Below are 23,091 nucleotides of genomic sequence, written 5' to 3'. Positions count from 1 at the left end.
AGCTTAAGTGGTAAAGCACTAGCTGTGAGCAAAAGAAGCTCAGAGCCAGTGCCCAAGCCCTGAGTTCAAGCCCCAGGACTGGCAAAAAAAAAAAAAAAAAGTAGTTGAGCACCAGCCTTGAGCAAAAAAGCTAAGGTATAGTGTACAGGTCCCAAGTTCAAGCATCAATATGACATACATGTGCACAAGTATGGACGTACACACACAGACACAGATACACACAGATACACACACACACACACACCATACAAATCACTCAAATCAAGATCCCAAACAATTTATACACATTGCTTTTGCTTTAGAAACTGCTAGGGGACCCACTTTTACTTCTTAACAGAACTAGGGACCGGGACAAGAGAGAGTGGACAGGGTATGAGGCCACAAGAAAGCTTTCAGAAGAAAAAAGGTTGGGGGAGCTATGGAAAAGAGGGAAGACGTTGTCCAAGGTGAGACTGCCAAGGTCAGCCAGCCACAGTGTGGTGGCTTGTGAAAGCTGCCCGCCCCCCCTTTGCAGGGTGCACACCTCCCTGTCAAGCACATAGATTGCCACATGCCTGTGCCCCCAAGGCCACCATCCCGGTGTTGCAAGATCCCGGTTGGGGTTGTGGTGGAAAGGGGCCTCTTTACCTCCCGCTCCATGCCGGTGATAGGACTCTGGAAAGGAGGTATAAGAGACAGCAGAGATGAGAGCCTATGAATTCCCCTAGCACTCTCTCTCCTCAACCTTACTCTAGCAGGCAGAGCCCTCCTCGAAACTGAGAGTGGACAGGACTCCTAGGAGCCTCTGCCAGCTGCTTCCAGAAACAAGAAAGCCTGTCCAGCCTCAGAAAAACCAATGGGGAGACAGGGTGGGTGTTTGCATCAAAATGGCCCTGGCCTGTGACTACAGTTTTAGCAGCTGCCAAAAGGAAGGCATTTTTTATGAGGAAAGACCTACGCAGAGCTCTAGCCTCTCACTTCTCATTTACCAATAGTCAGAGTCCTGCTGTAGGTAAAAGGCAAGGCATACATAGAGTGGACATATCTTGTACCCCCAAAACTAAGCTTTACCCTGCAGCCTCTGTTCAAATACGGTTCCCTCCCCCCACTCCTACTGGCACCATCACCCCCTGGCCAGGCCATCTAACCCTGCTGCAATCAGGATGGTTTGCAAAATGTCTGCTAGCTCCCTCTTTGTCACCATCTGAGGTTAGAACTGTACTTGGGAGATAAGCTCAGGCCCCACCCGCCTGTCCCACAGACTGCTGGCCTGCTGTAATCGGGACAGTTTGCAAAACCCCTGCTAGCTCCAGCTCTGTCACCATCTGAGGCTCACTAGAGCTGCACTCCAAGATAAAGTCCAGCCTGCCCACCAGCCCTGCCTTGAAACCTCCCAGCCTTGTGGGCCGGAGGCCACTAAGTTGTCTGCAAGGCTTACTCAGGCCAGGCAAGGATCCTGCTTTCTGGTATTCCCCTCATCTCTGCATTCCTAGCCACACCTTTGTAACCTATCTTCATCCTCATCCTCTCCTCTATCTCCAAGCATTCTCCCCACTGTCATCCTCACCTCTCTCCCACCATTCATTTATTCATTCATTTAACTTTTTAATAAGTATTAGGAGTGTGTCAGTGCCTCTTGCCTGTAATCCTAGCTACTCAGGAGGCTGAGTTCTGAGGATCACAGTTCAAAGCCAGCCAGGGCAGGAAAGTCCAAGAGACTTTTATCTTCAATTAACTACTAAAAAGCTGGAAGTAGTAGAGCTGTGGCTCAAGTCTCAGACAACTAGCTTTGAGCAAAAAAACCCAGGGACAGTACCCAAGCCTTGAGTTCAAGCCCTAAGACCAGAACACACACACACACACACACACACACACACACACAATATTAAACAGTTAATCTGGAAGAAGCACTTGGAGGAGCTACAAGATAAGTAAGTAGTCTCTGTCAAGTAAGTAGTCCCTGTCCTTGTGGAGTTTATAGATGACTCATGGTGACAGAAAAACAATAACACAAGCAAATGCATAAATCTAGATGTTATGCTATGTGACAAAAATGAAGAGTGACTGATAATAGACATTGTTTATTTTGAGATTAGGTCTGACTATGTAGCCCAGATTGATCTTGAACCTGTGATCCAGCCTTAGCGTCCAAGTGCTGGGATTACAAGTGTATACCACCATTTCTTGCACAGAAATAACATGTTAATGATGGATATTAATGAGGGTATCTGATTTAAATGTGAGGGCTGGGAAAGACTCCTTTAAGAGAGATATCTAAGAGGTGAGTAGGATTTGCCTGGCAAAAGCCGGATTCTCAGCATTGAATAGAAGATTTTCTATTCTTTTCTTTCTTTCTTTCTTTCTTTCTTTTTTTTTCATCAGTTGTGGGGCCTGAACTCTGGACCTGGTCACTGTCCCTGAGCTCTTCAGCTCAAAGCTAGCGCTCTACCACTTGAGCCACAGCGCCACTTCTGGCTTTTTCTGTATATGTGGTACTGAGGAATTGAACCCAGAGCCTCATGTATGCAAGGCAAACACTCTACCACTGAGCCACCTTCCCAGCCGGAGGATTTTCTTTACTTACTATCAGAGACTGGAGTTGAAGGTTGGACACCTTAGACTGAACAGGGAAAGGAGATCCAGATAGAGGCAGAGAGGGTGAGGTAAAGCTTCCTTCAGTAATTTAGGGGGGATGAGGCTAAAGCTTCCTTCAGTAATTTAGGGGGGGAGGGAATACTGAGCTTCCAAGAGCTTTTAGCAAGAAAGGGAATAAATGATAATGGACACCAATATAAATGTTTGTGCCTGACTGAGGCTGCTCCTGTCTTGTGACTCTTATTTTCACTTTGGGAGGAAAAAAAGAGGTGCTGGGAATGTGGTTCGGTGGTAGAGTGCTTGCTTAGCATGCATGAAGCCCTGAGTTCAATTCCTCAGTACCACATCATAAACAGAAAAAGCTGGAAGTAGCACTGTGGCTCAAGTGGTAGAGTGCTAGCCTTGAGGTGGAGAGCTCAAGCTGGATAGCACCCAGCCCCAAAGTTCAAGCCCCAAGGCTGGCAAAACATTTTTTTAAAAAAAGAGGCAACTGGCCAGGCACTAGTGGCTTAGGTCTGTGATCCTAACTACTCAGGAGGCTGAGATCTAAGGATTGCAATTTGAAGCCAGCCTGGGCAAGAAGGTTTGTGAGACTCTTAATCTTCAATTAACCAGCAAAAAAGCCAGAAGCCAGAAGCAGAGCTGTGGCTCAAGCAGTAGAGCACTAGACTTGAACAAAAAAAGCGCAGGGACAAAAAAAACAAAAACAAAACAAAAAAACAACCAGAAGTGGAACGATGGCTCATGTGATAGAGAGCTAGCCTTGATCAAAAAAGCTGAGGGACAGTATTACACCTTGAGTTCAAGTCCTGGTACCAGCACAGAAAGAAGAGAGTGAGGGAAGGAGTGACATTGTCCAAAAAGGAATGAATTATTGCTGGGTGCTGGTGGCTCATGCCTATAATCCTAGCTACTTAGAAGGCTGAGATCTGAGGATAATGGTTCAAAGCCAGCCTCAGCAGGAAAGTAATGAGATTCTTCTTTTTTTTTTTTTTTGGTCTGGTTGTGGGGCCTGAACTCTGGGCCTGGGCACTGTCCCTCAGCATTTCAGCTCAAGGCTAGTGCTCTACCACTTGAGCCACAGCGCCACTTCCGGCTTTTTTTTTCTTTTTGCTTATGTGGTGCTGAGGAATCAAACCCAGGGCCTCATGCATGCAAGGCAAGTGCTATGCCACTGAGCCATCTTCCCAGCCCCATCATGAGATTCTTATCTCCACTTAACCACCAGAAAACTGGAAGTGGCACTGTGGCTCAAAGTAGTACAGTGCTAGCCTTGAGCAAAAAAGCTCAGGGACAGTGCCCCAACACCAACAAAATAAAAATAATTATAAAATAAAAAGAAATACACTCATTACCTGATTTATGTAACTGTAACCCCTTTGTACATTACCTTTATAATAACAATAAAAAATTAAAGAAAAAGGAAGGTGGGGAGAGGTACTGAGCTAGGGTGGAGGCTGAAGGCTTAGAAGTATAAAGTCCCAGTTGAAGATGGAACTGGTTGTTGAGATTTCTGACTTTGGAAGAATGCAATTGAATCTGTTGCTGGGCCTTCAGCATCCATGTTCAGATGATTTCCTTCACTGGCTTTCCTTCACTGCTCAGGAACAAGTTCAGACAAATATGGGTCCATTTATGCTTGATTTTTTTAACCAGGGAAGTGGAACCTAAAGGAGATAGGGAAGCAGAGTTGAGAACATTTAGGAAAGAAGGGTTGCAGCAGTGAGCCAGGACCCTAAGACAGATAAGAAGAGACAGAAACATCGGACGGGTTGAGGTTCCCCATTGAGTTAGTCTAACAGATGCAGTGAACCAACTTAGCAAACAAACCATAAGGAAAGGAGATCATATCAGAAAGGGGGGATGTTTGATTCAGTTATTTCGTAGGTGTTGCTGTTTCTGGTGATGATAAGACTGAATATGTCCCTGGGACTGGCTTGTAAGAGTGGAATGGAGAATGTTAGAGACAGGGACAGGGTGGAACAGGACTGCAGGAGGTGAGTCCACCACTTGCAGCAACTGTGCTACTTACCCCCATCCTGTTCCACACACCTCCCAGTTTCTCATCAATCTCTTTTTTCCTTCTTCTATTGCCTATCTCTATACCATCTTCCTGGCCTTCTTTTTTTTTTCTTGTGCCAGTATCAGGTCTTGAACTCAGGGCCTCATGTTTGCTTGGCTTGCATGTTCACTCACAGCATGTGCTCTAATACCTAAGCCATGCTTCCAGGCCAGTTTTTGGCTGGAGATGAAGGGTTGCAGTCCTGCAGACTTTTCTTCTGCAGATCTCAGTGAGTGGCTAGGATGGGAGGAGTGAGCTATCTGTACCCAGCTATAGATAGATAGATAGATAGATAGATAGATAGATAGATAGATAGATAGATAGATAGATAGATAGATAGAATTGTTATATAGATAAATTGTTATTGATTGTTGCGTTGTACAGAGCAATTACCATTTCATAACTCAGCTAATGACTTTCTTTTTTCTTTGGACAATGTCACCCCTTCCTTTGCTTTCTCCAGTTTCCCCTTCCTATCCCCTGCCCACAGTTACACAGGCTATTTTCCACATTGTGTATACTGAAGAGCAAGATTGCATTTTTTTCACCCTTTCTCTTTCCCTTTTGACCCCTCTTTGCCTCCCTTAGAAGGAAAAAATAAGCCAGGAGCCAGTGGCTCACACCTGTAATCCTAGCTACTCAGGAAGCTGAGATCTGAGGATTGTGGTTCAAAGCCAGCCCAGTCAGGAAAGTCCAAGAGACACTCTGATCTCCAGTTAACAAGCAAAAAAACAAAAGTGGACGTTTGCCTTGCATGCATGAGGCCCTGGGTTCGATTCCTCAGCACCATATAAGCAAAAAGAAAAAAGCCAGAAGTGTTGCTGTGGCTCAAGTGGTAGAACGCTAGCCTTTAGCTGAAGAGCTGAGGGACAGTGCCCAGGCCCAGAGTTCAGGCCCCACAACTGGACCCCCCCCCCCAAAAAAAAAAAAGTGGAGTTGTGTCTCAAATGGTGATCACTAACTTTGAGCAAAAAAGCTCAGGAACTGCATTCAGGCCTTGAGTTGAAGCCCTAGTACCATCATGCATGTGCACAGAGATTCCAAGCTGATGATTAAATTTATGGTACCTTCTAGACAAGGTAAGATTACAGGGACAGAGAGAACAGTGTCCATCTCTCTTATTCTCTCTCTCTCTCTCTCTCTCTCTCTCTCTCTCTCTCTCTCTCTCTCTCTCTCTCTCTCTCTCTCTCTCTCTCTCTCTCTCTCTCTCTCTCTCTCTCTCTCTGAGTCTGTGTATCTGTGCCCATATTGGGGCTTGAACTCAAGGCCTGGATGCTGTTCCTGAGCTATCGATCTACCATTTGAGCCACAGCTCTACTTCTGATTTTTTGGTTAATTGGAGATAAGAGTCCCTGGGACTTTCCTGCTGGGGGTATCTTTGGACTATAATCCTTAGATCTCAGCCTCCTGAGTAGCTAGGATTACAGGTGTGAGCCACAAGCACCCAGCTTTGCAGTAATCCTTATTTTTTTTCCTTGTCACTCCATTTTCCCCTTCCCCTCATTTCTCTCCTAGTTCTCATTCTCTCTCCGCAACAATATTTTCCCTCCTTTCTCTATACTTCTCTTGAGAAGCAATGGTGCTTGGGCTTCCAGGAGCCTATGTGGGTTGAAATCCTACACTGCCATTTACCACTTACCCACATTGTTTAATTGTGCTGTGCCTAAATTCTAAAATCAGAATGGTAATGAACAATACCCACCTCTATGGTTGTCAGAATAATTACTTCAATATGAAGTACTTAGAACAGTGTCAGGGCATGGAGAGTGCTTGGTAGTGTGATTCTTTTTAAAATTATCTTTGAGTTAGTTGTACAGAGGGATTTCTATTTATTTTATTTTATTTTATTCCTGTCCTGGGGCTTGAACTCAGGGCCTGGGCTCTGTTCCTGAGCTTCTCTGTGCTCAAAGCTCTACCACTTGAGCCACAGTACCACTTCTTTGCTGTGTATGTGGTGCTGAGGAATCGAACCCAGGGCTTCATGCATGCTAGGTAAGCACTCTATCACTAAGCCACATTCCCCACACAAGATTTCAATTTAGTATGTCAGTTTACAAGCACAATGAATCTTGTTCAACGTCACCCCTTCTATCATTCTCCCAGTAAAGTGATTTTATTATTATTATTATTATTTTAGTCAGTCATGGTACCTGAACTCTGGGCCTGGGCACTGTCCCTCAGTTCTTCAGCTCAAGTGCTCTCCCTCTTGAGCCATAGCGACACATCCGGCTTTTCTGCTTATGTGGTGCTAAGGAATTGAACCCAGGGCCTCATGCATGCAAGGTAAGCACTCTTCCACTGAGCCACCTTCCCAGCCCTTAAAGTGATTTTTTTTAAAAAATTGCGCCACTGTGGCTCAAGTGGTAGAGTGCTAGCATTGAGCTGAAGAGCACAGGGACAACACCCAGGCCCAGAGTTCAGGCCCCACAACTGGACCAAAAAAAAAAAAAAAAAAATTGCGCCAGTCATGGGACTTGAACTTAGGGCCTCAAGTTCTCATTTGACTTTTTCATTTAAGCTTGTGCTGCATCACTTGAGTCACGTCTCCACTTCTGGTTTTTTGCTGGTTAATTGGAGATTAGAGTCTTACAAATTAAACCTTAGCCGGGCGCCGGTGGCTCACGCCTGTAATCCTGGCTACCCAGGACGCTGAGATCTGAGGATTGCAGTTCAAAGCCAGCCGGGGCAGGGAAGTCTGTGAGAGTCTAATCTCCAATTAACCACCAGAAAACTGGAAGTGGTGCTGTGGCTCAAGTGGTAGCGCGCTCACCTCAAACTGAAGAGCACAGGCACAGCGCTCAAGCCCAGAGTTCAAGCCCCACGACTGATCAAAAAAAAAAATTTTAAATTAAACGTTAGCCTTACAAATGAGATCCTTAGCCTTTGGAGTAGCTAGGATTATAGGCATGAGCCACCAACTCCCAACTCTGTTAATGCTTCTTATTCTTAGCTCATTCTCATCTCCTTGCTCTCTCCCCATCTTCATCCTCTCACCTCCACTTTCCCTTCATAGCTATTTCGTATGTTTTCAAGCAAGCAGAGATGAATTAAAACTTGGCTCCTGCCTGAAGTCTGGTAGGAAAATAAACATACACAATAAAATGTTAAGATAGAGTCAGTTGTAGGGGTACATGCCTATAATTCAGGCACTGGGGAAGGAGTGATAGGAGGATCACGAGCCCCAGGCCAGATTTGGTTACATGCTAGGATGCTGCTTCTACCACCTTTCCCATCCCCACCCCCCCCTCCCCAAAAAATCAGAATGACAAGTCCTACCTCAAATATGTGAACTATGCATGGTGACAGATGTTTATAATCCCAGCATTCAGAAGGCAGAGGCAGGAGGGCCGTAAATTCAAGGTTAGTCTACATAGCAAAGCCTTGTCTCAAAAAAACCAAAAGAGAATGCTGCGTGCCAGTGGCTCATGCCTGTAATCCTAGCTACTCAGGAGGCTGAAATCTGATGATTCCAGTTTGAAACCTACCCAGGTTTCAATCTCCAATTAACCAGCAAAAAATGGACGTGGAGGTGTGGCTCAAGCAATAGAGCACCAGCCTTGAGGGGAAAAGCCAAATGAGAGCATGGGGGGTGGGAGGGGAGGGTGTAATCTCAATGTGCAGATGACTTGGAAAAGATGAAGAGGGAGGAAAAAAAGAAAAGAAAGAGCAGAAAGCGTGCAAAGGCAGGAAACAGATAGTCCAGGAGAGTAAATACAAGGTCTTTCTTCCTTTATCTCTCTCTTTCCTTCCTTTCTCTTCCTTTCTTTCTTTCTTCTCTCTCTCTTTTTTATTTTTTGTTGGTCGTGGGGCCTGAACTCTGGGCGTCAGCTCCTCCCCTTCTTCTTCTCCTTCTTCTTCTTCTGTCATGAGGCTTGAACTCTGGGACTGGACGCTTTTTCACTCCAAGCTAGTGCTCTACCACTTTAGGCTACAGCTCCACTTCCGGTTTTGGGATGGATAATTGGAGATAAGAGTCTCACGGACTTTGCTGCTTGGTGTGTCTTCAAACCTCAGTGCTCAGATCTCAGCCTTCTGAGTAGCTAGGATTACAGGCATGAGCCACCAGTGCTCAGTTGTGCAAGTTGTATTTCTTTTAGGCTTCTCCTATATGGGTAGAGACTGAGAGTAAGTCAACAAATTTGCAATAATTGACTTATACCTCCTGGGAAGTGCTTCACAGAACCTACCTAAAGGCTTGTGGAAGGAAAATGAGGTGTCATTGTGCTGCTTCAGCTAATGCAGTTCAAGTGCCACCCACTCACTGGTGTGAACAGCCCCTACTCTGGCAAGCCACACCCTCTCTTTGCCTGGCCACAAGGGAGCAGCAAAGCACTAGGAGTGGCTGCAGGCTAGGGCCACAAACAATGGACTACCACACAATCCTAACCATCTTTCTCAGGGAAAAGGGCTTCAGAAACTCAGAGAACACTATATCTGCCTTAGAGAAAGAACAAGAAATCACCTAAAGAGAAATTCTTTTATGCTCTTTTATGTGCACATGTGTGAGAGTGTGCATGTGTGCACATACTGGTCCTGGTAGCATGAACTCAAGGGACATGTGTTCTTCCTTGGCTTTTTTCTTCAAAACTAGTACTCTACAGTTGAGCCACAGCTCCACTTCTGGCTTTTTGCTGGTTTTGGGAGATAAGTGTCTCATAGACTTTCCTGCTAGGGCTGGCTTTAAACCACAATCCTAAAATCTCAGGCTTCTGAGTAGCTAGGATTATAGATGGTTGTGCTGCTGTTGCTGCTGCTCCTTCTCCTCCTTTCCCTTTTTCCTTTTTAAAAAAAAAATTTATTTTATTGTAAAGATGCTGTACAGAAGGGTTACAGTTACATTCCTTTCCTTTTTTTTTTTTGCCAGTCGTAGGGCCTGAACTCGGCCTGGGTGCTGTCCCTCAGCTCTTCAGCTCAAGGCTAGCACCCTACTACTTGAGTCACAGCGCCACTTCCAGCTTTTTCTGCTTATGTGGTACTGAGGAATCAAACCTAGGGCCTCATGCATGCAAGGCAAGCACTCTACCACTGAGCCACCTTCCCAGCCCTCCCTTTTTTTGATATAGTCTTTTTTGACAGACTCTATGTAGTGCAAAATAGCTTCAAACTCACTTATTTTATTTTGTCAGTCCTGGGGCTTGAACTCAGGGCCTGGGCACTGTCCCTGAGCTTCTTTTGCTCAAGGCTAGCACTGTACCACTTGAGCCATAGCACCACTTCTGGTTTTTTTCTGTTTATGTGGTACTGAAGAATTGAACCTAGGGCTTCATGAATGCTAGGCAAGCACTCTACCACTGAGGCCCATTCCCAGCCCCTTATTTTATTTTTGTTCAGGGCTTGAACTCAGGGCCTGGGAGCTGTCCCTTAGCTTTTGTGCTCAGGGCTGATACCACAGCTCCACTCTGGTTTTTTGGGGGGAGAGGTTAGTTAATTGGAGATAAGAGTTTCACAGATTTTCTGCCAGAACTTCCTTAAAACCACAATCTTCAGATCTCAGCTTCCTGAGTAGTTAGAATTAGAGGCATGAGCCACTGGTGCCCTACCTTGATATCACACTGTTTCAACCTCCTGAGTGCTGAGATTATAGGCATGTAACCACCACACCTAGCTTTTTTTCCTTCCTTCATCTTCCTTCCTTCTTTCTTTTTTCCTTTCTTTTCCTTTTCTCGTTCTTCCTTCCTCTTTCTTTCTTTCTTTCTTTCTGTGTTAGAGATTAAAAGCAGGATCTTGCTTTTGTTAGGCAAGTGTTCAATATCTGACCTATACTCCCAGCTTGTATATTATATATTCTTTCCTTGACTTCATATTTACCATGAGCTAGACACTATTCTTAGTGCTTGTCAAACATTCACTTGTTTGTCACAACAATCATTCCTGTTTTACAGACAGAAAAACTGAGGCAGTTGGTCCAAATGACATAAATAGAAGGTGGAAGAGTAGCTTTGGCTCCAGTGTTTGGGTGTCTCTTGTGACCAACAGTTTGAGACACAGTTCTGATATGTGAAAGTATGAAACTTAGCCTCCCTGATAATTCATCAGAATTTAAAAATCTCTAGTCCTTGTCACTAAGTAGCTCTGTTACCTTAAGACATGTCATCTTACATTAAAGGCATAAAGAGCCAACAATAGTGGCACACTTCTGTAACCCCAGCACTCAAGAGGCTGAGACCGGAAGATTATGATTTGGAGGTGGTGGAGGAAATCCTGGCTGTAAAAAAAACTTCAGTAACGGGGTTAGGATTATGTCTTCATCCACTCATTGAAAACCAGACCCAATGGGCTGTGGGAAAGACCAACAGGAAGCAGGAGTGTTTCAAGGAGTTTGGGTGGGGAAGGCAGGACTCTAAGCCAACACTTACAGTTGAGAGGATGTGCTGTTAGGAGCTGGGAGGACAGGGCCCTCCTTTGAGGTGGTCCCCTCCTCTGGGGGAATTCTGGGTGTGGAATTTGGGCAGGAGATGTTAAGAAAGGCTCCCTAGGGAGGGAAGAGGGGGGTTCCAAACAGGGGAAACAGGATGTGAAAACACAGTGTGAGCAAAGAAAACAAAAAAGCACTCTACCAGTTCCTAAAAACATCTTTGAACATCTATTAATGTCCATTTCTTAGAGTTTATTTTCTCTTCCTAGTACTGTAAGTGAGCTCTATGAGTCTTACATACCTAAGGCCTCACATAGGCCTTGTCAGGGAATAACAAGTTCTTGTCCACCCACTGGGAGCCCACACAGAAGAGGAGATGCCTGAAAACCTCGGAATTTAATTAGAGGACAGACAGTTCTGACCCTGGGGCCAGTAAAGTGCAGAAGCCCTTCTGCTCATTTCTAAGGAAGCAGACAGGCATTCTGCATGAATCAAAATACCCCTTGCCAGGGCGCTGGTGGCTAACACCTGTAATCCTAGCTACTCAGCTGGCTCAGATCTCAATCTGAAGGTTGTAGTTTAAAGCCACCTGAGGCTGTAACTCTGTGAGACTCTTACCACTAATCAAAGAGCAAAAAGCTAGAAGTGGAAAAAGCTAAAAGATCATGCACCTAAGCTCAAGCCCTAGTACTGGTATCAAAAAAAAAAAAAAAAAAAAAAAAAAAAAGCAAAGCCGGGTGTCAGTGGCTCATGCCTGTAATCCTAGATACTCAGGAGGCTGAGATCTGAGGATCGCAGTTCAAAGCCAGCCTGGGCAGGAAACTCCATGAGACTCTTATCTCCAATAAACCACTCAGAAAACCAGAAGTGGCTCTGTGGCTCAAGTGATAGAGCACTTGCCTTGAGCGGAAGAGCCCAAGCCCAGAGTTCAAGCCCCATGACCAACAAAAAAAATAATAATAAAACAACAACAATCTCCTCCCTCTCTTACATTGCCACCAATTTTTTTTTTTTTTGACACAAGATCTCAATATGTAGCCTAGGATTGCTTTGAGTTGTCCATCTTCCTGCCTTAGCTTCTTCCCTAATGTTGAGATTATAGGCATATGCTACCAGCCCCAGCTAGCCACCTTTTTGTTTGGTGCCAGTCCTGAGGCTTAAAGCTGTAACTGAGCTTTTTTGCTCAAGGCTATCACTTTACCACTAGAGCTATAGCCCCACTTCTGGCTTTTGGGTGGCTAAATGGAGATAAGAATCTCACAGACTTTCTTGCCCAGGCTGTCTTTGAATCTCAATCCTGATCCTCAGATTGCAGCTTCCTGAGTAGCTAGGATTACAGGTGTGAGCCACTGGTACTGGACTTCTTGTTGTTTTTAATTCTGGGGAGTTTTAAGGTTTTTCTATTCAAAAAGGCAGGAGAATTAGGATGTAGGCTAGATGAGGATGAGTCTCTTTTTTGGGGGGGAGGGGGAGGTCCTGGGCGCTGTCCCTCAGCTCTTTAGCTGAAAGCTAGTGCTCTACCACTTGAGCCACAGCACCACTTTGGCTTTTTTCTTTTTGCTTATGTGGTACTGAGGAATCGAACCCAGGGCCTTATGCATGCAAGGCAAGAGCTCTACCACTGAGCCACCTTCCCAGCCCTAAGAGAGAGTCTTATTGTGGAAAGACCAGCTCCTTGGAGAGGCTGAGGCTCCAGGATCATACTCTCCTTCCCAGGGCTCCACCTCTGGCTTCTCTCCCCTCCCCCACAGTAAGAGGATGGCTTTGGCCAGTGTGCTATCCTACCACCTGGCAGGAACTGTAGATTTAGTCAGTAACACTTAAATCTTGAGAAAACAAGCAAGAGTGGTGAAGGGGATGTGAACAGAGAGGATAGAGGAAAGATTGAAATAAATGAGCCGGGGAAAAGGAGGATTGAAGATATGGTCCAGGGCAGGCTGTGAAAAACGACGGTAGCAGAAGATGCTGCTGCTGCTCTTTCTTGGGGTGGCCGTGAGCAGATGTGTACATGATGAGATCCAAAAGTCTGTGAGCCTTCTCAGGCCTCCTCCCTCCCAACTGCCCACAGACTTCCGCTCCTCTTCCCTCCCTGTCCCTGGCTCCCATGATCCTCAACCTCTCAGAATCCAAATCTACGATATGGGAGACCCCATATCAGATGGAACTTGGGATCCTGAGGGAGATGAGATGAGAAGAGGGAAATCCCAAGCCCTGGCCGCAGTGAAAGAAGCCACTCAGCGAATCCAGGGCATCCTAGCAGGTGAGGTGAGGGGCAAGAGGCATCAGGAGGGCTGTGGGGCAGAGGGGTCTAAGGGAAAATAATAGCACAAAAAAGAAACTTCGCTGGGTACCCATGGCTCAAGCCTGTAATCCTAGCTACTTAGGAAGCTGACATCTAAAGATCACAGTTTGAAGCCAGCACGGGCAGGAAAGCCTGTGATAATCCATCTCCAATTAGTTAACAAAAAATCAAAGTGGAGCTATGGCTCAAGTGGTAGAGTGCTAGCCTTGAGCACAAAAGCTCAGGGACAGTGACTAGGCCCTGAGTTCAAAACCTCAGGACCAGCAGGAAAAAAAACAAAAAGGAACGGAATGTAGAGATTTGAAGTGAAATTATCCTCCTTTAAAAAAACTGTGTTTAATTTTTTTGAGCGGGGTCGGTCGTGGGGCTTGAACTCTGGGCTTGGGTGCTGTCCTTGCATTCTTCAGCTCAAGGCGAGCGCTCTACTGCTTGAGCCACAGTGCCACTTCTGGCTTTCTAGCAGTTTATTGGAGATAAGAGTCTTACAGACTTTCCTGCCCAGGCTGGCTTTGAACCCCGATCCTCAGATCTCAGCTTCCTGAGTAGCTAGGATTACAGGCGTGAGCCACCTGTGCCCTGTTGTCTTTAATTTTTGAAATTATCTTTAAGTAGTTTTATAAAGGGGTTTCAATACACAAATCAGTTATAAATACAGTGCATCTTGATCAATGTCACCCCTTCCGTCATTCTCCCAAAATTGTCCTCTTATTTTGTGAAGTCCTTCCAGTGCAAGGACCCTTGCTTTTGAGTCGAGACCCTGCAAAATACTGCCATTCTGTCTGGGGAGACCCAGATACTCCAAATTACCACAGGTGAGTTTGTGTCCTTGAGAATGTATACATTTCTTTGGGGATAATAAAAAATGTTTGAGCTGGATTGTTCACAGATATTCATTGTTGGCAGGTGCAGCCTTCTGAACCCAGGATACAAAGGAGAGAATTGCTTGGGGGCAAAGGTAAGACCAGCTTTCCAATCTTAAGGATATGAAGATCTCTAACTAGTTAGACCTCCCCCAAACCTTCAGTATTAGAATTTTCAGTGTTCGAATTACTCTATATACTTCACAAGTAATATGGATTTCTTAGTCTTTCTTGGGTTATGTGTTTGGATTTGCTTTGTGCTAGAACTGGAGCTTGAACTCAGGGCTTAGTCACCATCCCTTAGCTTTTTCACTCAAGGCTGCTCTCTACTACTTGAGTCACAGTTCCAGTTCTGGTGTTCTGCACTTTTTTTTTTTTTTTTTTTTTTTTTTTTTTGGGTCCGGTTGTGGGGCCTGAACTCTGGGCCTGGGCGCTGGTCCCTCAGCTCTTCAACTCAAGGCTAGCGCTCTACCACTTGAGCTACAGCGCCACTTCTGGCTTTTTTTCTTTTTGCTTATGTGGTGCTGAGGAATCGAACCCAGGGCCTCAGGCATGCAAGGCAAGCTCTCTACCACTGAGCCACCTCCCCAGCCCATCTGCACTTTAATTAGAAACAAGAGTCTCAGACTTACCTGCTCAGACTGTCTTCGAAGCATGATCCTCAGATCAAAGATCTAAGCTTCCCAAGCAGTTAGGTTTACAGGCTTAAGCCACCAGTGCCCAGCTTCCTTACTCTCATTCTCTCTCTCTCCCTCTCCCTCCCTCTCTTTTTCTCTTAGTTCTGGGGCTTGAACTCAGGGCCTGCGCGCTGTCCCTGAGATTCTTTTGCTCAAGGCTAGCACTCTACCACTTGAGCCACAGAGCCACTTCTGGCTTTTTCTGTTTATGTGGTACTGAGGAATCGAACCCAGGGCTTCATGCATGCTAGGCAAGCACTCTACCACAAAGCCACATTCCCAGTCCTGCTTAATCTTTCTCTATCCCCACTTTCCAAAATAGGTTAAAGCAGAGGCATGGGTGGCAGAAGGCAGATTCTGCTTTCTAATTAGCTGCCTGGATATCACTAAGACAGACCAAAGATGTTCATTCTCCTTTGCTTCTTGTACCCAGTTTCCCATTGTCCCCATCCATCCACTAAGCTACATGCTACATTCTACTCCCTGCCAGATACCTGATGCCCATCTCCGTGGTTATGCCTTGTGGCCAGAGCATGGTCCCCCGCAATTAATCCAGCAAGACGGGCCTGGGGTCCAAAATGCTGATTTTCTCCTGTATATGCGGGTTGGTCACACTTCCAAGTGCCACCAAAAGGTGAGGTTGCAACCAAATCTGCTTTCTCTGCTCTCTTAGTGGTGTGTGTGTGTGTGTGTGTGTGTGTGTGTGTGTGTGTGTGTGTGCGTGCGTGCGTGTGCGCATGGGTGTGCATATGTGCACATAAATGGGCTACTCCTGGGATTGAATTTAGAGCCTTGGTTGTTGTGTTGGATAGCTTTCTACCTTCCTTCCTTCCTTCCCTTTTTTTTTTTTTTTTTTTTGGTTGGTTGTGGGGCTGAACTCTAGGCCTGGGTGCTATCCCTCAGCTCTTCAGCTCAAGGCTAGCACTCTTATCATTTGAGCCATAGCGCCACTTCCAGCTTTTTCTATTTATGTGGTGCTGAGGAATTGAACTCAGGGCCTCATGCTTGTGAGACAAGCATACTACCACTAAGTTACCTTCCCAGCCTTCTTTCTTTCTGTCTCTCTGTCTCTGTCTCTCTTTTCTTTTCTTTTTTTGGGTCCACTTGTGGGGCCTGAACTCTGGGCCTGGGCGCTGTCCCTCAGCATTTCAGCTCAAGGCTAGTGCTCTACCACTTGAGCCACAGTGTCAATTCCGGCTTATTTCTTTTTGCTTATGTTGTGCTGAGGAATCGAACCCAGGGCCTCAGGCATGCAAGGCAAGTGCTCTACCACTGAGCCACCTTCCCAGCCCCATCTCTTTCTTTTCTTTTGTCATTCTGGCCTGGGGTGCTGTCCCTGAGCTTTTTTGCTCAAAGCTAGTGTTCTACCACTTTGTGCCACAGCTCCACTTCCAGTTTTCTGGTGGTTAATTGGAGATAAGATTCTCATGGACTTTCTTGCCTGGGCTGACTTTCATCCTTTATCCTCAGATCTCCCCCTCCTGAGTAGCTAGGATTATAAACCTGGGCCACCAGCACCCAGCTTGCTTAGCCTTTTCTGTTTAAGATTGGTGCTCTACCACTCAAGCCACATATCTAGTTCTGGCTTTTTGCTGGTTAGTTGGACAAATTTAAGAGTCTCTCAGATTTGTCTGTCCTGGTTAGCTTTGAACTTCCTCCAGAGTAGCTAATATAATCAGGACCCACTGGTACTCGGATCTCTTAATCCTATATCTTGGGAGGGGAAGTAGTCTTTATTGAGGAGAGGACAGCTTTTGTTAAATTGTGCTTCTTTGGGGGCAACTTGGGGCATATGGATAAACCTAAATTGAATGAAGATAGATTTAGAGGTGTGGTTCATTCCACAGCAGCCCTGAGCTAAAAATGTCAATGGGAAGCACAAGGCCCTAAGTTTAAGACCTAGTACTGACATAAAAAAAAAAAAAAAAAAAAAAAAGCCAGGAACTGGTTGTTCAGGCCTCTAACCCTAGCTACTCATGAAGCTGAGAGTTGAAGATCAAGGTTTGAAGCTAGCCTGGGCAAACAAATCCAAGAGAGTCTTCAATTAACCAGCAACAAGCCATAAGTGGAAGTATTGTTCAAATGATAGATCACTACCCTTGAGCAGAAAAAGCTAAGCAAGAGCTTGCAGCTCTGAGTTCAAGTTCCAGTTTCATCATAAAGAAAAATAAATAAATTGAAAGGTGCTGGGGCTCCCCAAGCCATCACTTGGTTCTACTCCATAGAGCTTTGCAGGGCACCTGGGCCCTCTATTTTCAGGAATATTTCTCCTATTTAGGTTATCTCTTTCTAACTCATCTGTTCCTTGCCCATTTGCAGCCTTCTGTCATAGCCTATGCTGCCTGTTGTCAACTGGACTCAGAAGACAGGCCCCTTGCTGGTACCATTATCTACTGTGCCAAACACCTCACCAGCCCCAGCCTCAGCCACGGTGACATCGTCATGGTGACTGCTGCACAATGAATTGGGAGAAGCAGACAGGTGGTGGTCATGTGGCAGGCCATTCAGCTTCCTGTGAAGTGGAAGAACTGAGGAGGGAACAAGTTCTAGGAGATGACTGGGCAAAAGGACTCCAGAATCTCATGTATCCAGCCCTCCTCACTTGGCACTCATCTTTCCTTAGGCTACACTACATGAACTGCTCCATGCTCTGGGTTTCTCTGGACAGCTCTTCCAGAAATGGCGGGAGTGCCCTTCAGGACTCAGTGGTAAATGGGAGGAAAGAGGGGAAGGATTTCCCACAATGTTAACAGGAAGAAATTGACTACCTCCTGAACTCATTTGTTCCCATTCTGCTTTCTACATTTTCCTCTCCTTATAATTGCCTTCCTCCCTTTCTGTACTCAGTTAAAGAGAATTGTTCTACAAGGCAACAGGTGACAAGACAAGATAAGCAGGGACAGCTGCTTCTTACCACCCCAACCGTTAGCCATAGCCTGGCCAAACATTTGGGAGTGCTAGGGGTTTCTCTGGGCGCTCCCTTGGAAGAAGAGGTGAGAATGATAACACCTTGGAGTGATAGAAGAAAGAAAGTGTTGCCAAATAGCAACCAGCTCTTTTCTCTCTCCTCAGCAGGGTCCTTTGTCCTCACACTGGGAGGCCAGACTCTTCCAGGGTTCTATCATGGCTGCTACTTTTGATGGTGCCCAACGCACTCAACTTGACCCAATCACTCTTTCTGCCTTCCAAGATTCAGGCTGGTATCAGGTCAACCACAGTGCTGCCGAGAAGCTGTTGTGGGGCCAGGGTGAGAAGTAAGGGCAATCTGAAGAGCAGTACTCACGACCCAAGATTGGTCATGAATGGCATAGGTTAGAAAGGATTATCTGGTCTAAAGGTGGATTTCAGGCTGTAAGCATAGTGTTGAGGGATGATGTCTTGGCTTTTATTTGTTGAAGGATCTTCCTTTTCTTATCTCTCAAGCAGGATCTGGCCTAGAATTTGGCCTAGTGACCACATGTGGGACTAACTCCTCAGATTTCTTCTGTACTGGCGGGTATGTATGTGGCTGAACTGAATGATTGGGGGATTGTACAACTGTCAGTGATCTTAGTGGCACTCTACTATCCCTTCCATCTAGCGGGCTCGGTTGCCACTACCTGCACTTGGACAAGGGAATCTGTTCCTCAGACCCCATGCTGGAAGGCTGCCACATGTACAAACCCCTTGCCAATAGGGTGAGTAGACTAAGGGACAATGAAACTCAGGTTGCTCTTGCTTGGCCTGCTTACTTATGGTGTGAGCCATACCTCCAGTTCTTTGAACTGTGATCTTCTAGTTCTCTTTCTCCTGAGTAGCTGGACTTACAGGTGTGAACTCCCAGTGCCAGGCTGGGAATTATTATTTTTTTAAATAATTTTATTTTAATTGTGAAAATACCGTACAGAGATTACAATTACATGAGCAAGGTAATAAGTACATTTCTTATCAAGCATTGTTGCCTCCTCCTTTGTTTCCCCTTACCATCCCTGCCCTCCCACACACACACACCCCCACCCCCCTCGGGAATTACTTCTAGGTATCAAGACAACACTATTCTGCTTTCTACCCTGCAATGCAGAGTGAATGCTGGAAGAAAGAAAATGGTCCTCCAGCTGGGGCTGAGAATCCACATGGGGAGATCTACCATTCCCAGAGTCGTTGCTTCCTTGCCAACCTCACTTCACAGCTGTTCCCTGGGGATGAAACCAGCCATCCCTCTCAGGTCCCACATCTCAAGCAAGCAGAGCTCACTGGCCGATGCTACTTACATCAATGCACACAGAAAGGAGAGTACAAAGTGCAAGTGGAGGGATCACCATGGGTTCCATGCCTTCCAGGAAAGGCTATTCAGGTGAGGTTCAAGAGGAATCGTTAGGGTATGCTAGCAAAAAGAAATTGTTTCATGCCTATAATCCTAGCTATTCAGGAGACTGAGATCTCAGGATCATGGTTCAAAGCCATCCCATGCAGGGAAGTCTATGAGACTCACATCTAATTATCCACCAAAAAGCCAGAAGTAGAGATGTGGCTCAAGTGGTATAGCCCCAGCCTTGAGTAAAAAAACTAAGGTATAGCATCCAGGCCCTGAATTCAAGCTCAAGTATTGGCACACACATACACATAAAGTTGGAAAATACCATTTTTTTTTTCAGTGCTGGGGAATCAAACCCAAGGCACTGCATATGCTAGGCCACCACTCTATCACTGAACTACACCCTTGCCCCTGTGTAACGTATTATATTGTTCTTTTTTTTTTTTAGTACTTCAAATATCTGAAGTATATAGTTTCCTTAGAAGAAAGGCCTGAGCAGGTAATAGAGGCTGTAGCTATACCCTGCTATGTGTTTTGTTGCAGGTGCCTGGGTACTATGGTCTTCTCTACTGTCCCCAAGGCAGGCTGTGTCAGAATGAAGACGCAAATGCAGTTATTTCACCTGTGAGTCTTGCAACCCAAGACCTGCTATTCCAGCTGTCTTTAGGATTAGCTGGGCCTCCAGGCCACTCATTGGAGAAGGAACAGAGAGAAGAACTGGCTGAAACAGTACTACAGGCTCTCGTGAACAAAAGCAGTGCTGACAGGTAAAGGGACAGGTCAGGCTGAGGTGTTGTTTTGTGGGATTATTATTATTATTATTTTGCCAGTACTGTAGCCCAGGTTCATTACTGAGCTCATGCTTAGCTTTTTTTTTTTTTTTTTTTTGCCAGTCCTGGCACTTGAACTCAAGGCCTGGACACTGTCCTTGAGCTTCTTTAGCTCAAGACTAGTACTCTATCACTTGAGCCACAGTGCCACTTCTGGCCTTTTCTGTTTATGTGGTACCAAGGAATCAAACCCAGGGCTTCATGCATGCTAGGCAAGCACTCTATCACTAAGCCACATTCCCAGACCATGCTTAGCCTTTTTTTTTTTTTTTTTTTGGTTGGTCATGGGCCTGAACTCTGGGCCTAGGGGCTGTCCCTCAGCTCTTCAGCTCAAGGTTAGCACTCTACCACTTGAACCACAGCACTACTTCCAGCCTTTTCTGCTTATGTGGTGCTGAGGAATCGAACCCATGGCCTCATGCATGCAAGACAAGCACTCTGCCACTAAGCCACCTTCCCAGCCCGCCATGCTTAGCTTTTTAGTTCAAGGCCTGAGCTACATCAGCCATAACTCCAGATCCATTTTATTTTTTACTTGTTAACTGGAGATAAGTCTCATGGACTTTCCTGCCTCAGTTGGCTTTGAACCGCGATCCTTAGACTGCCTCCTGAGTAGCTAGGATCACAGGCATGAAGCTGAGTATACAATGGGCTACAGAGAACTTTTTTTTGTCGGTCATGGGGCTTGAACTCTCGGCCTGAATACTGTCCCTCAGCTCTTCAGCTCAAGGCTAGCGCTCTATACTTGAGCCACTGTGCCACTTCCTGTTTTCTGAGTGGTGTTTTTGGAGAGTCTTATGGACTTTTGTGACTGGGTTGGCTTTGAACCGTGATCCTCAGCTCTTAGCCTCCTGAATAGCTAGGATTACAGGAGTGAGCCACCAGTGCCCAGCTCAAAGAACTCTTAAGTCCTTTACTTCATAACTCCTCTGCAGACCCCACTCCTAAGCCTATACTAGTTTCATTAGCTAAATGTCATCCTTAAGAGATCTAATGTCCACTTAGGTGCTATTTCCACAACCCATCAGTCACCACTAGTTTGGTCTTCACTGTGCATATGTGGAAGTTCCCTGGTTGCCAAGGACCTTCAGCTGCTGTGGTATACAATGCCCTGACCCTGACTCTCCAGAAGGAGCCTCTTGAAGTATATCATGGAGAAGCCAGCTATACCACAAAATACAGCAAGTAAAATAATATTCCAAACATTTTTTTTAATCCCTGGGATCAAGATGTTTGAAATTCATCTGCTAAGCACACACTCGAGTCTATTGTCCTATACATGGTTATCCATCTAAGGAAACAAAGATCTCTAAGTTCATTACTGACACCTTCTCCACACATAAAAATGGATTTCCCTATTCCTAGTACTAATGTATCCCAGTCTTATTTTGGGTCAGGCGGGGGGTACCAGGGATTGAATTCAGGGTCTTGACCTGCTTGTTCACTTAGCTGGCATTCTACCACTTGTACTATATCTCCAGACCTGCTTTTTGTTGGTTATTTTGGAGATGAAGTCTTACAGATTTCGGTACCTGAACTGGGTGCAAACTACAATCTTCTAGTTCTCATCCTCTGGAGAGCACCAGATAGGACTTGGATCTTGGGCTTATTCCTACTGTCCAGTTCTGTATTCTCCGATTTCCTGGTTAGCCTAATGCTTGGATAAAGCATGAAAACTGTAAAGACCTTCACCTCCTAAGCCTAGGGATTAATCCAGCCTAAACAGTCCTTCTCTATTTCTAGGTTGCTGGTTTCCTTGGATCATAACCTACCTATGAATCACATATTGCTGTCCTTGGGACTCTGTCTACCATTGGTAATTCTGGTGGGTATTCTGGGTACTATGGTCTATCAGAAACGAGCTGCTCTTCAGGTGGGACCATTTGCCCCTTGCCATCACCAAACAAACATGGACTGAGGAGTCCAACTAGAATAATAAAAGAACTGCAGTGCTAAATGTACGCATTACCCTACTTATGAAACTGTAACCCCTCTGTAGATCAACTTTACAATTAAAAAAAAATTGCAGTGTTATCCAGAACATGAAGATTGAGAATGATTTTTTTTTTCCTCATTGGTTGTGGGGCTTGAATTTACAGCCTGAGCTTTCACTCAAAGCTAGCCCTCTACCACTTTAAGCCAGAATGGTTATTTGGAGATAAAGAGTATGAGACTTTTTTGCCCAGGCAGGCTTTGCACCATGATCCTCAGATCTCAGCCTCCTGATTAGCTAGGATTATAGGTGTGAGCCACCAGTGCCTGAGAATTATTTTTTTCAGTTTATTGACATACTTTATAAAATAATATGGTAGATTTTCATTCAAATATCGTCATATAAAATTTCACAGTACACAGTGATACAAACTGATTAGTATGTATGAAGGCAGCAAACCAAACCAGTACAGGGGAAAGTAGGTAGAAGACAAAATATTTTGCTAACCTTCCTACAATATTGGCACAGTCCATTAAATTCTGCAGTTAAAAAAAAATCACTTAGTTTCCACTTCTTAATCTTCTATATGTTTTTAGTTTTAGTTTTTTAGTTAAGGTGGATTTTTGTTATGTAACCTAGACTGCCCAAGAACTAGCAATGCTCCAGCCTCAGCCTCTGTAATGCTGGAATGATAGAGTACTCAAATGCAGTACCACCACACCAAAGCACCAACACATTGTTATATCTACATTACATAAAATTAATGCTGATAGACAAAAAAGCTAATGTAACAATCTAGAAATCTTGCAAGTAGTTCAGTGATTTAAAAGTAACAAGGAAAAAGCTCTACCAGAATATTTGTTTGTGTGTATTGGTTGTGAAGCCTGAACTCTGGGCCTGGGTGCTGTCCCTCAGCTCTTCAGCTCAAGACTAGTGTTCTACCACTTGAGCCACACCACTTCGGGCTTTTTCTGCATACGTGGTGCTGAGGAATCAAACCCAGAGCCTCATGCGTGCAAGGCAAGCACTCTACCACTGAGCCATCTTCCCAGCCCATCTCTCAGAATATTTTTTTTTGGGGGGTCCGGTCGTGGGGCCTGAACTCTGGGCCTGGGCACTGTCCCTCAGCAATTCAGCTCAAGGCTAGCGCTTTACCACTTGAGTCACAGCGCCACTTCCGCCTTTGTTTTTTTGCTTATGTGGT

At 45.4% G+C, this 23,091-nt stretch overlaps 1 protein-coding gene across 1 annotated transcript; it reads left to right on the top strand.

Moving 5' to 3' along the window:
* The first annotated feature begins 12,953 nt into the window (after positions 1-12,953).
* On the top strand, positions 12,954-21,872 carry Cirop (ciliated left-right organizer metallopeptidase). Its single transcript, XM_070015409.1, has 14 exons — positions 12,954-13,251; positions 14,012-14,105; positions 14,197-14,248; positions 15,321-15,464; positions 17,150-17,275; positions 17,454-17,538; positions 17,678-17,823; positions 17,906-18,077; positions 18,257-18,326; positions 18,411-18,507; positions 18,891-19,163; positions 19,668-19,891; positions 20,960-21,139; positions 21,698-21,872. Exons 1-14 carry the CDS (start codon positions 12,954-12,956, stop codon positions 21,870-21,872), a joined length of 2,136 nt encoding a protein of 711 aa, XP_069871510.1.
* Positions 21,873-23,091: the final 1,219 nt, after the last annotated feature.

This window comes from Dipodomys merriami, unplaced genomic scaffold (genome assembly GCF_024711535.1).
Source record: "Dipodomys merriami isolate MVZ:Mamm:240054 unplaced genomic scaffold, mDipMer1.0.p SCAF_1, whole genome shotgun sequence".
NCBI classification, from domain to species: Eukaryota; Metazoa; Chordata; class Mammalia; order Rodentia; family Heteromyidae; genus Dipodomys; species Dipodomys merriami.
The sequence above is the reverse complement of the archived record's forward strand: the minus strand, read 5'-3'. Positions and strand labels throughout refer to the sequence as shown.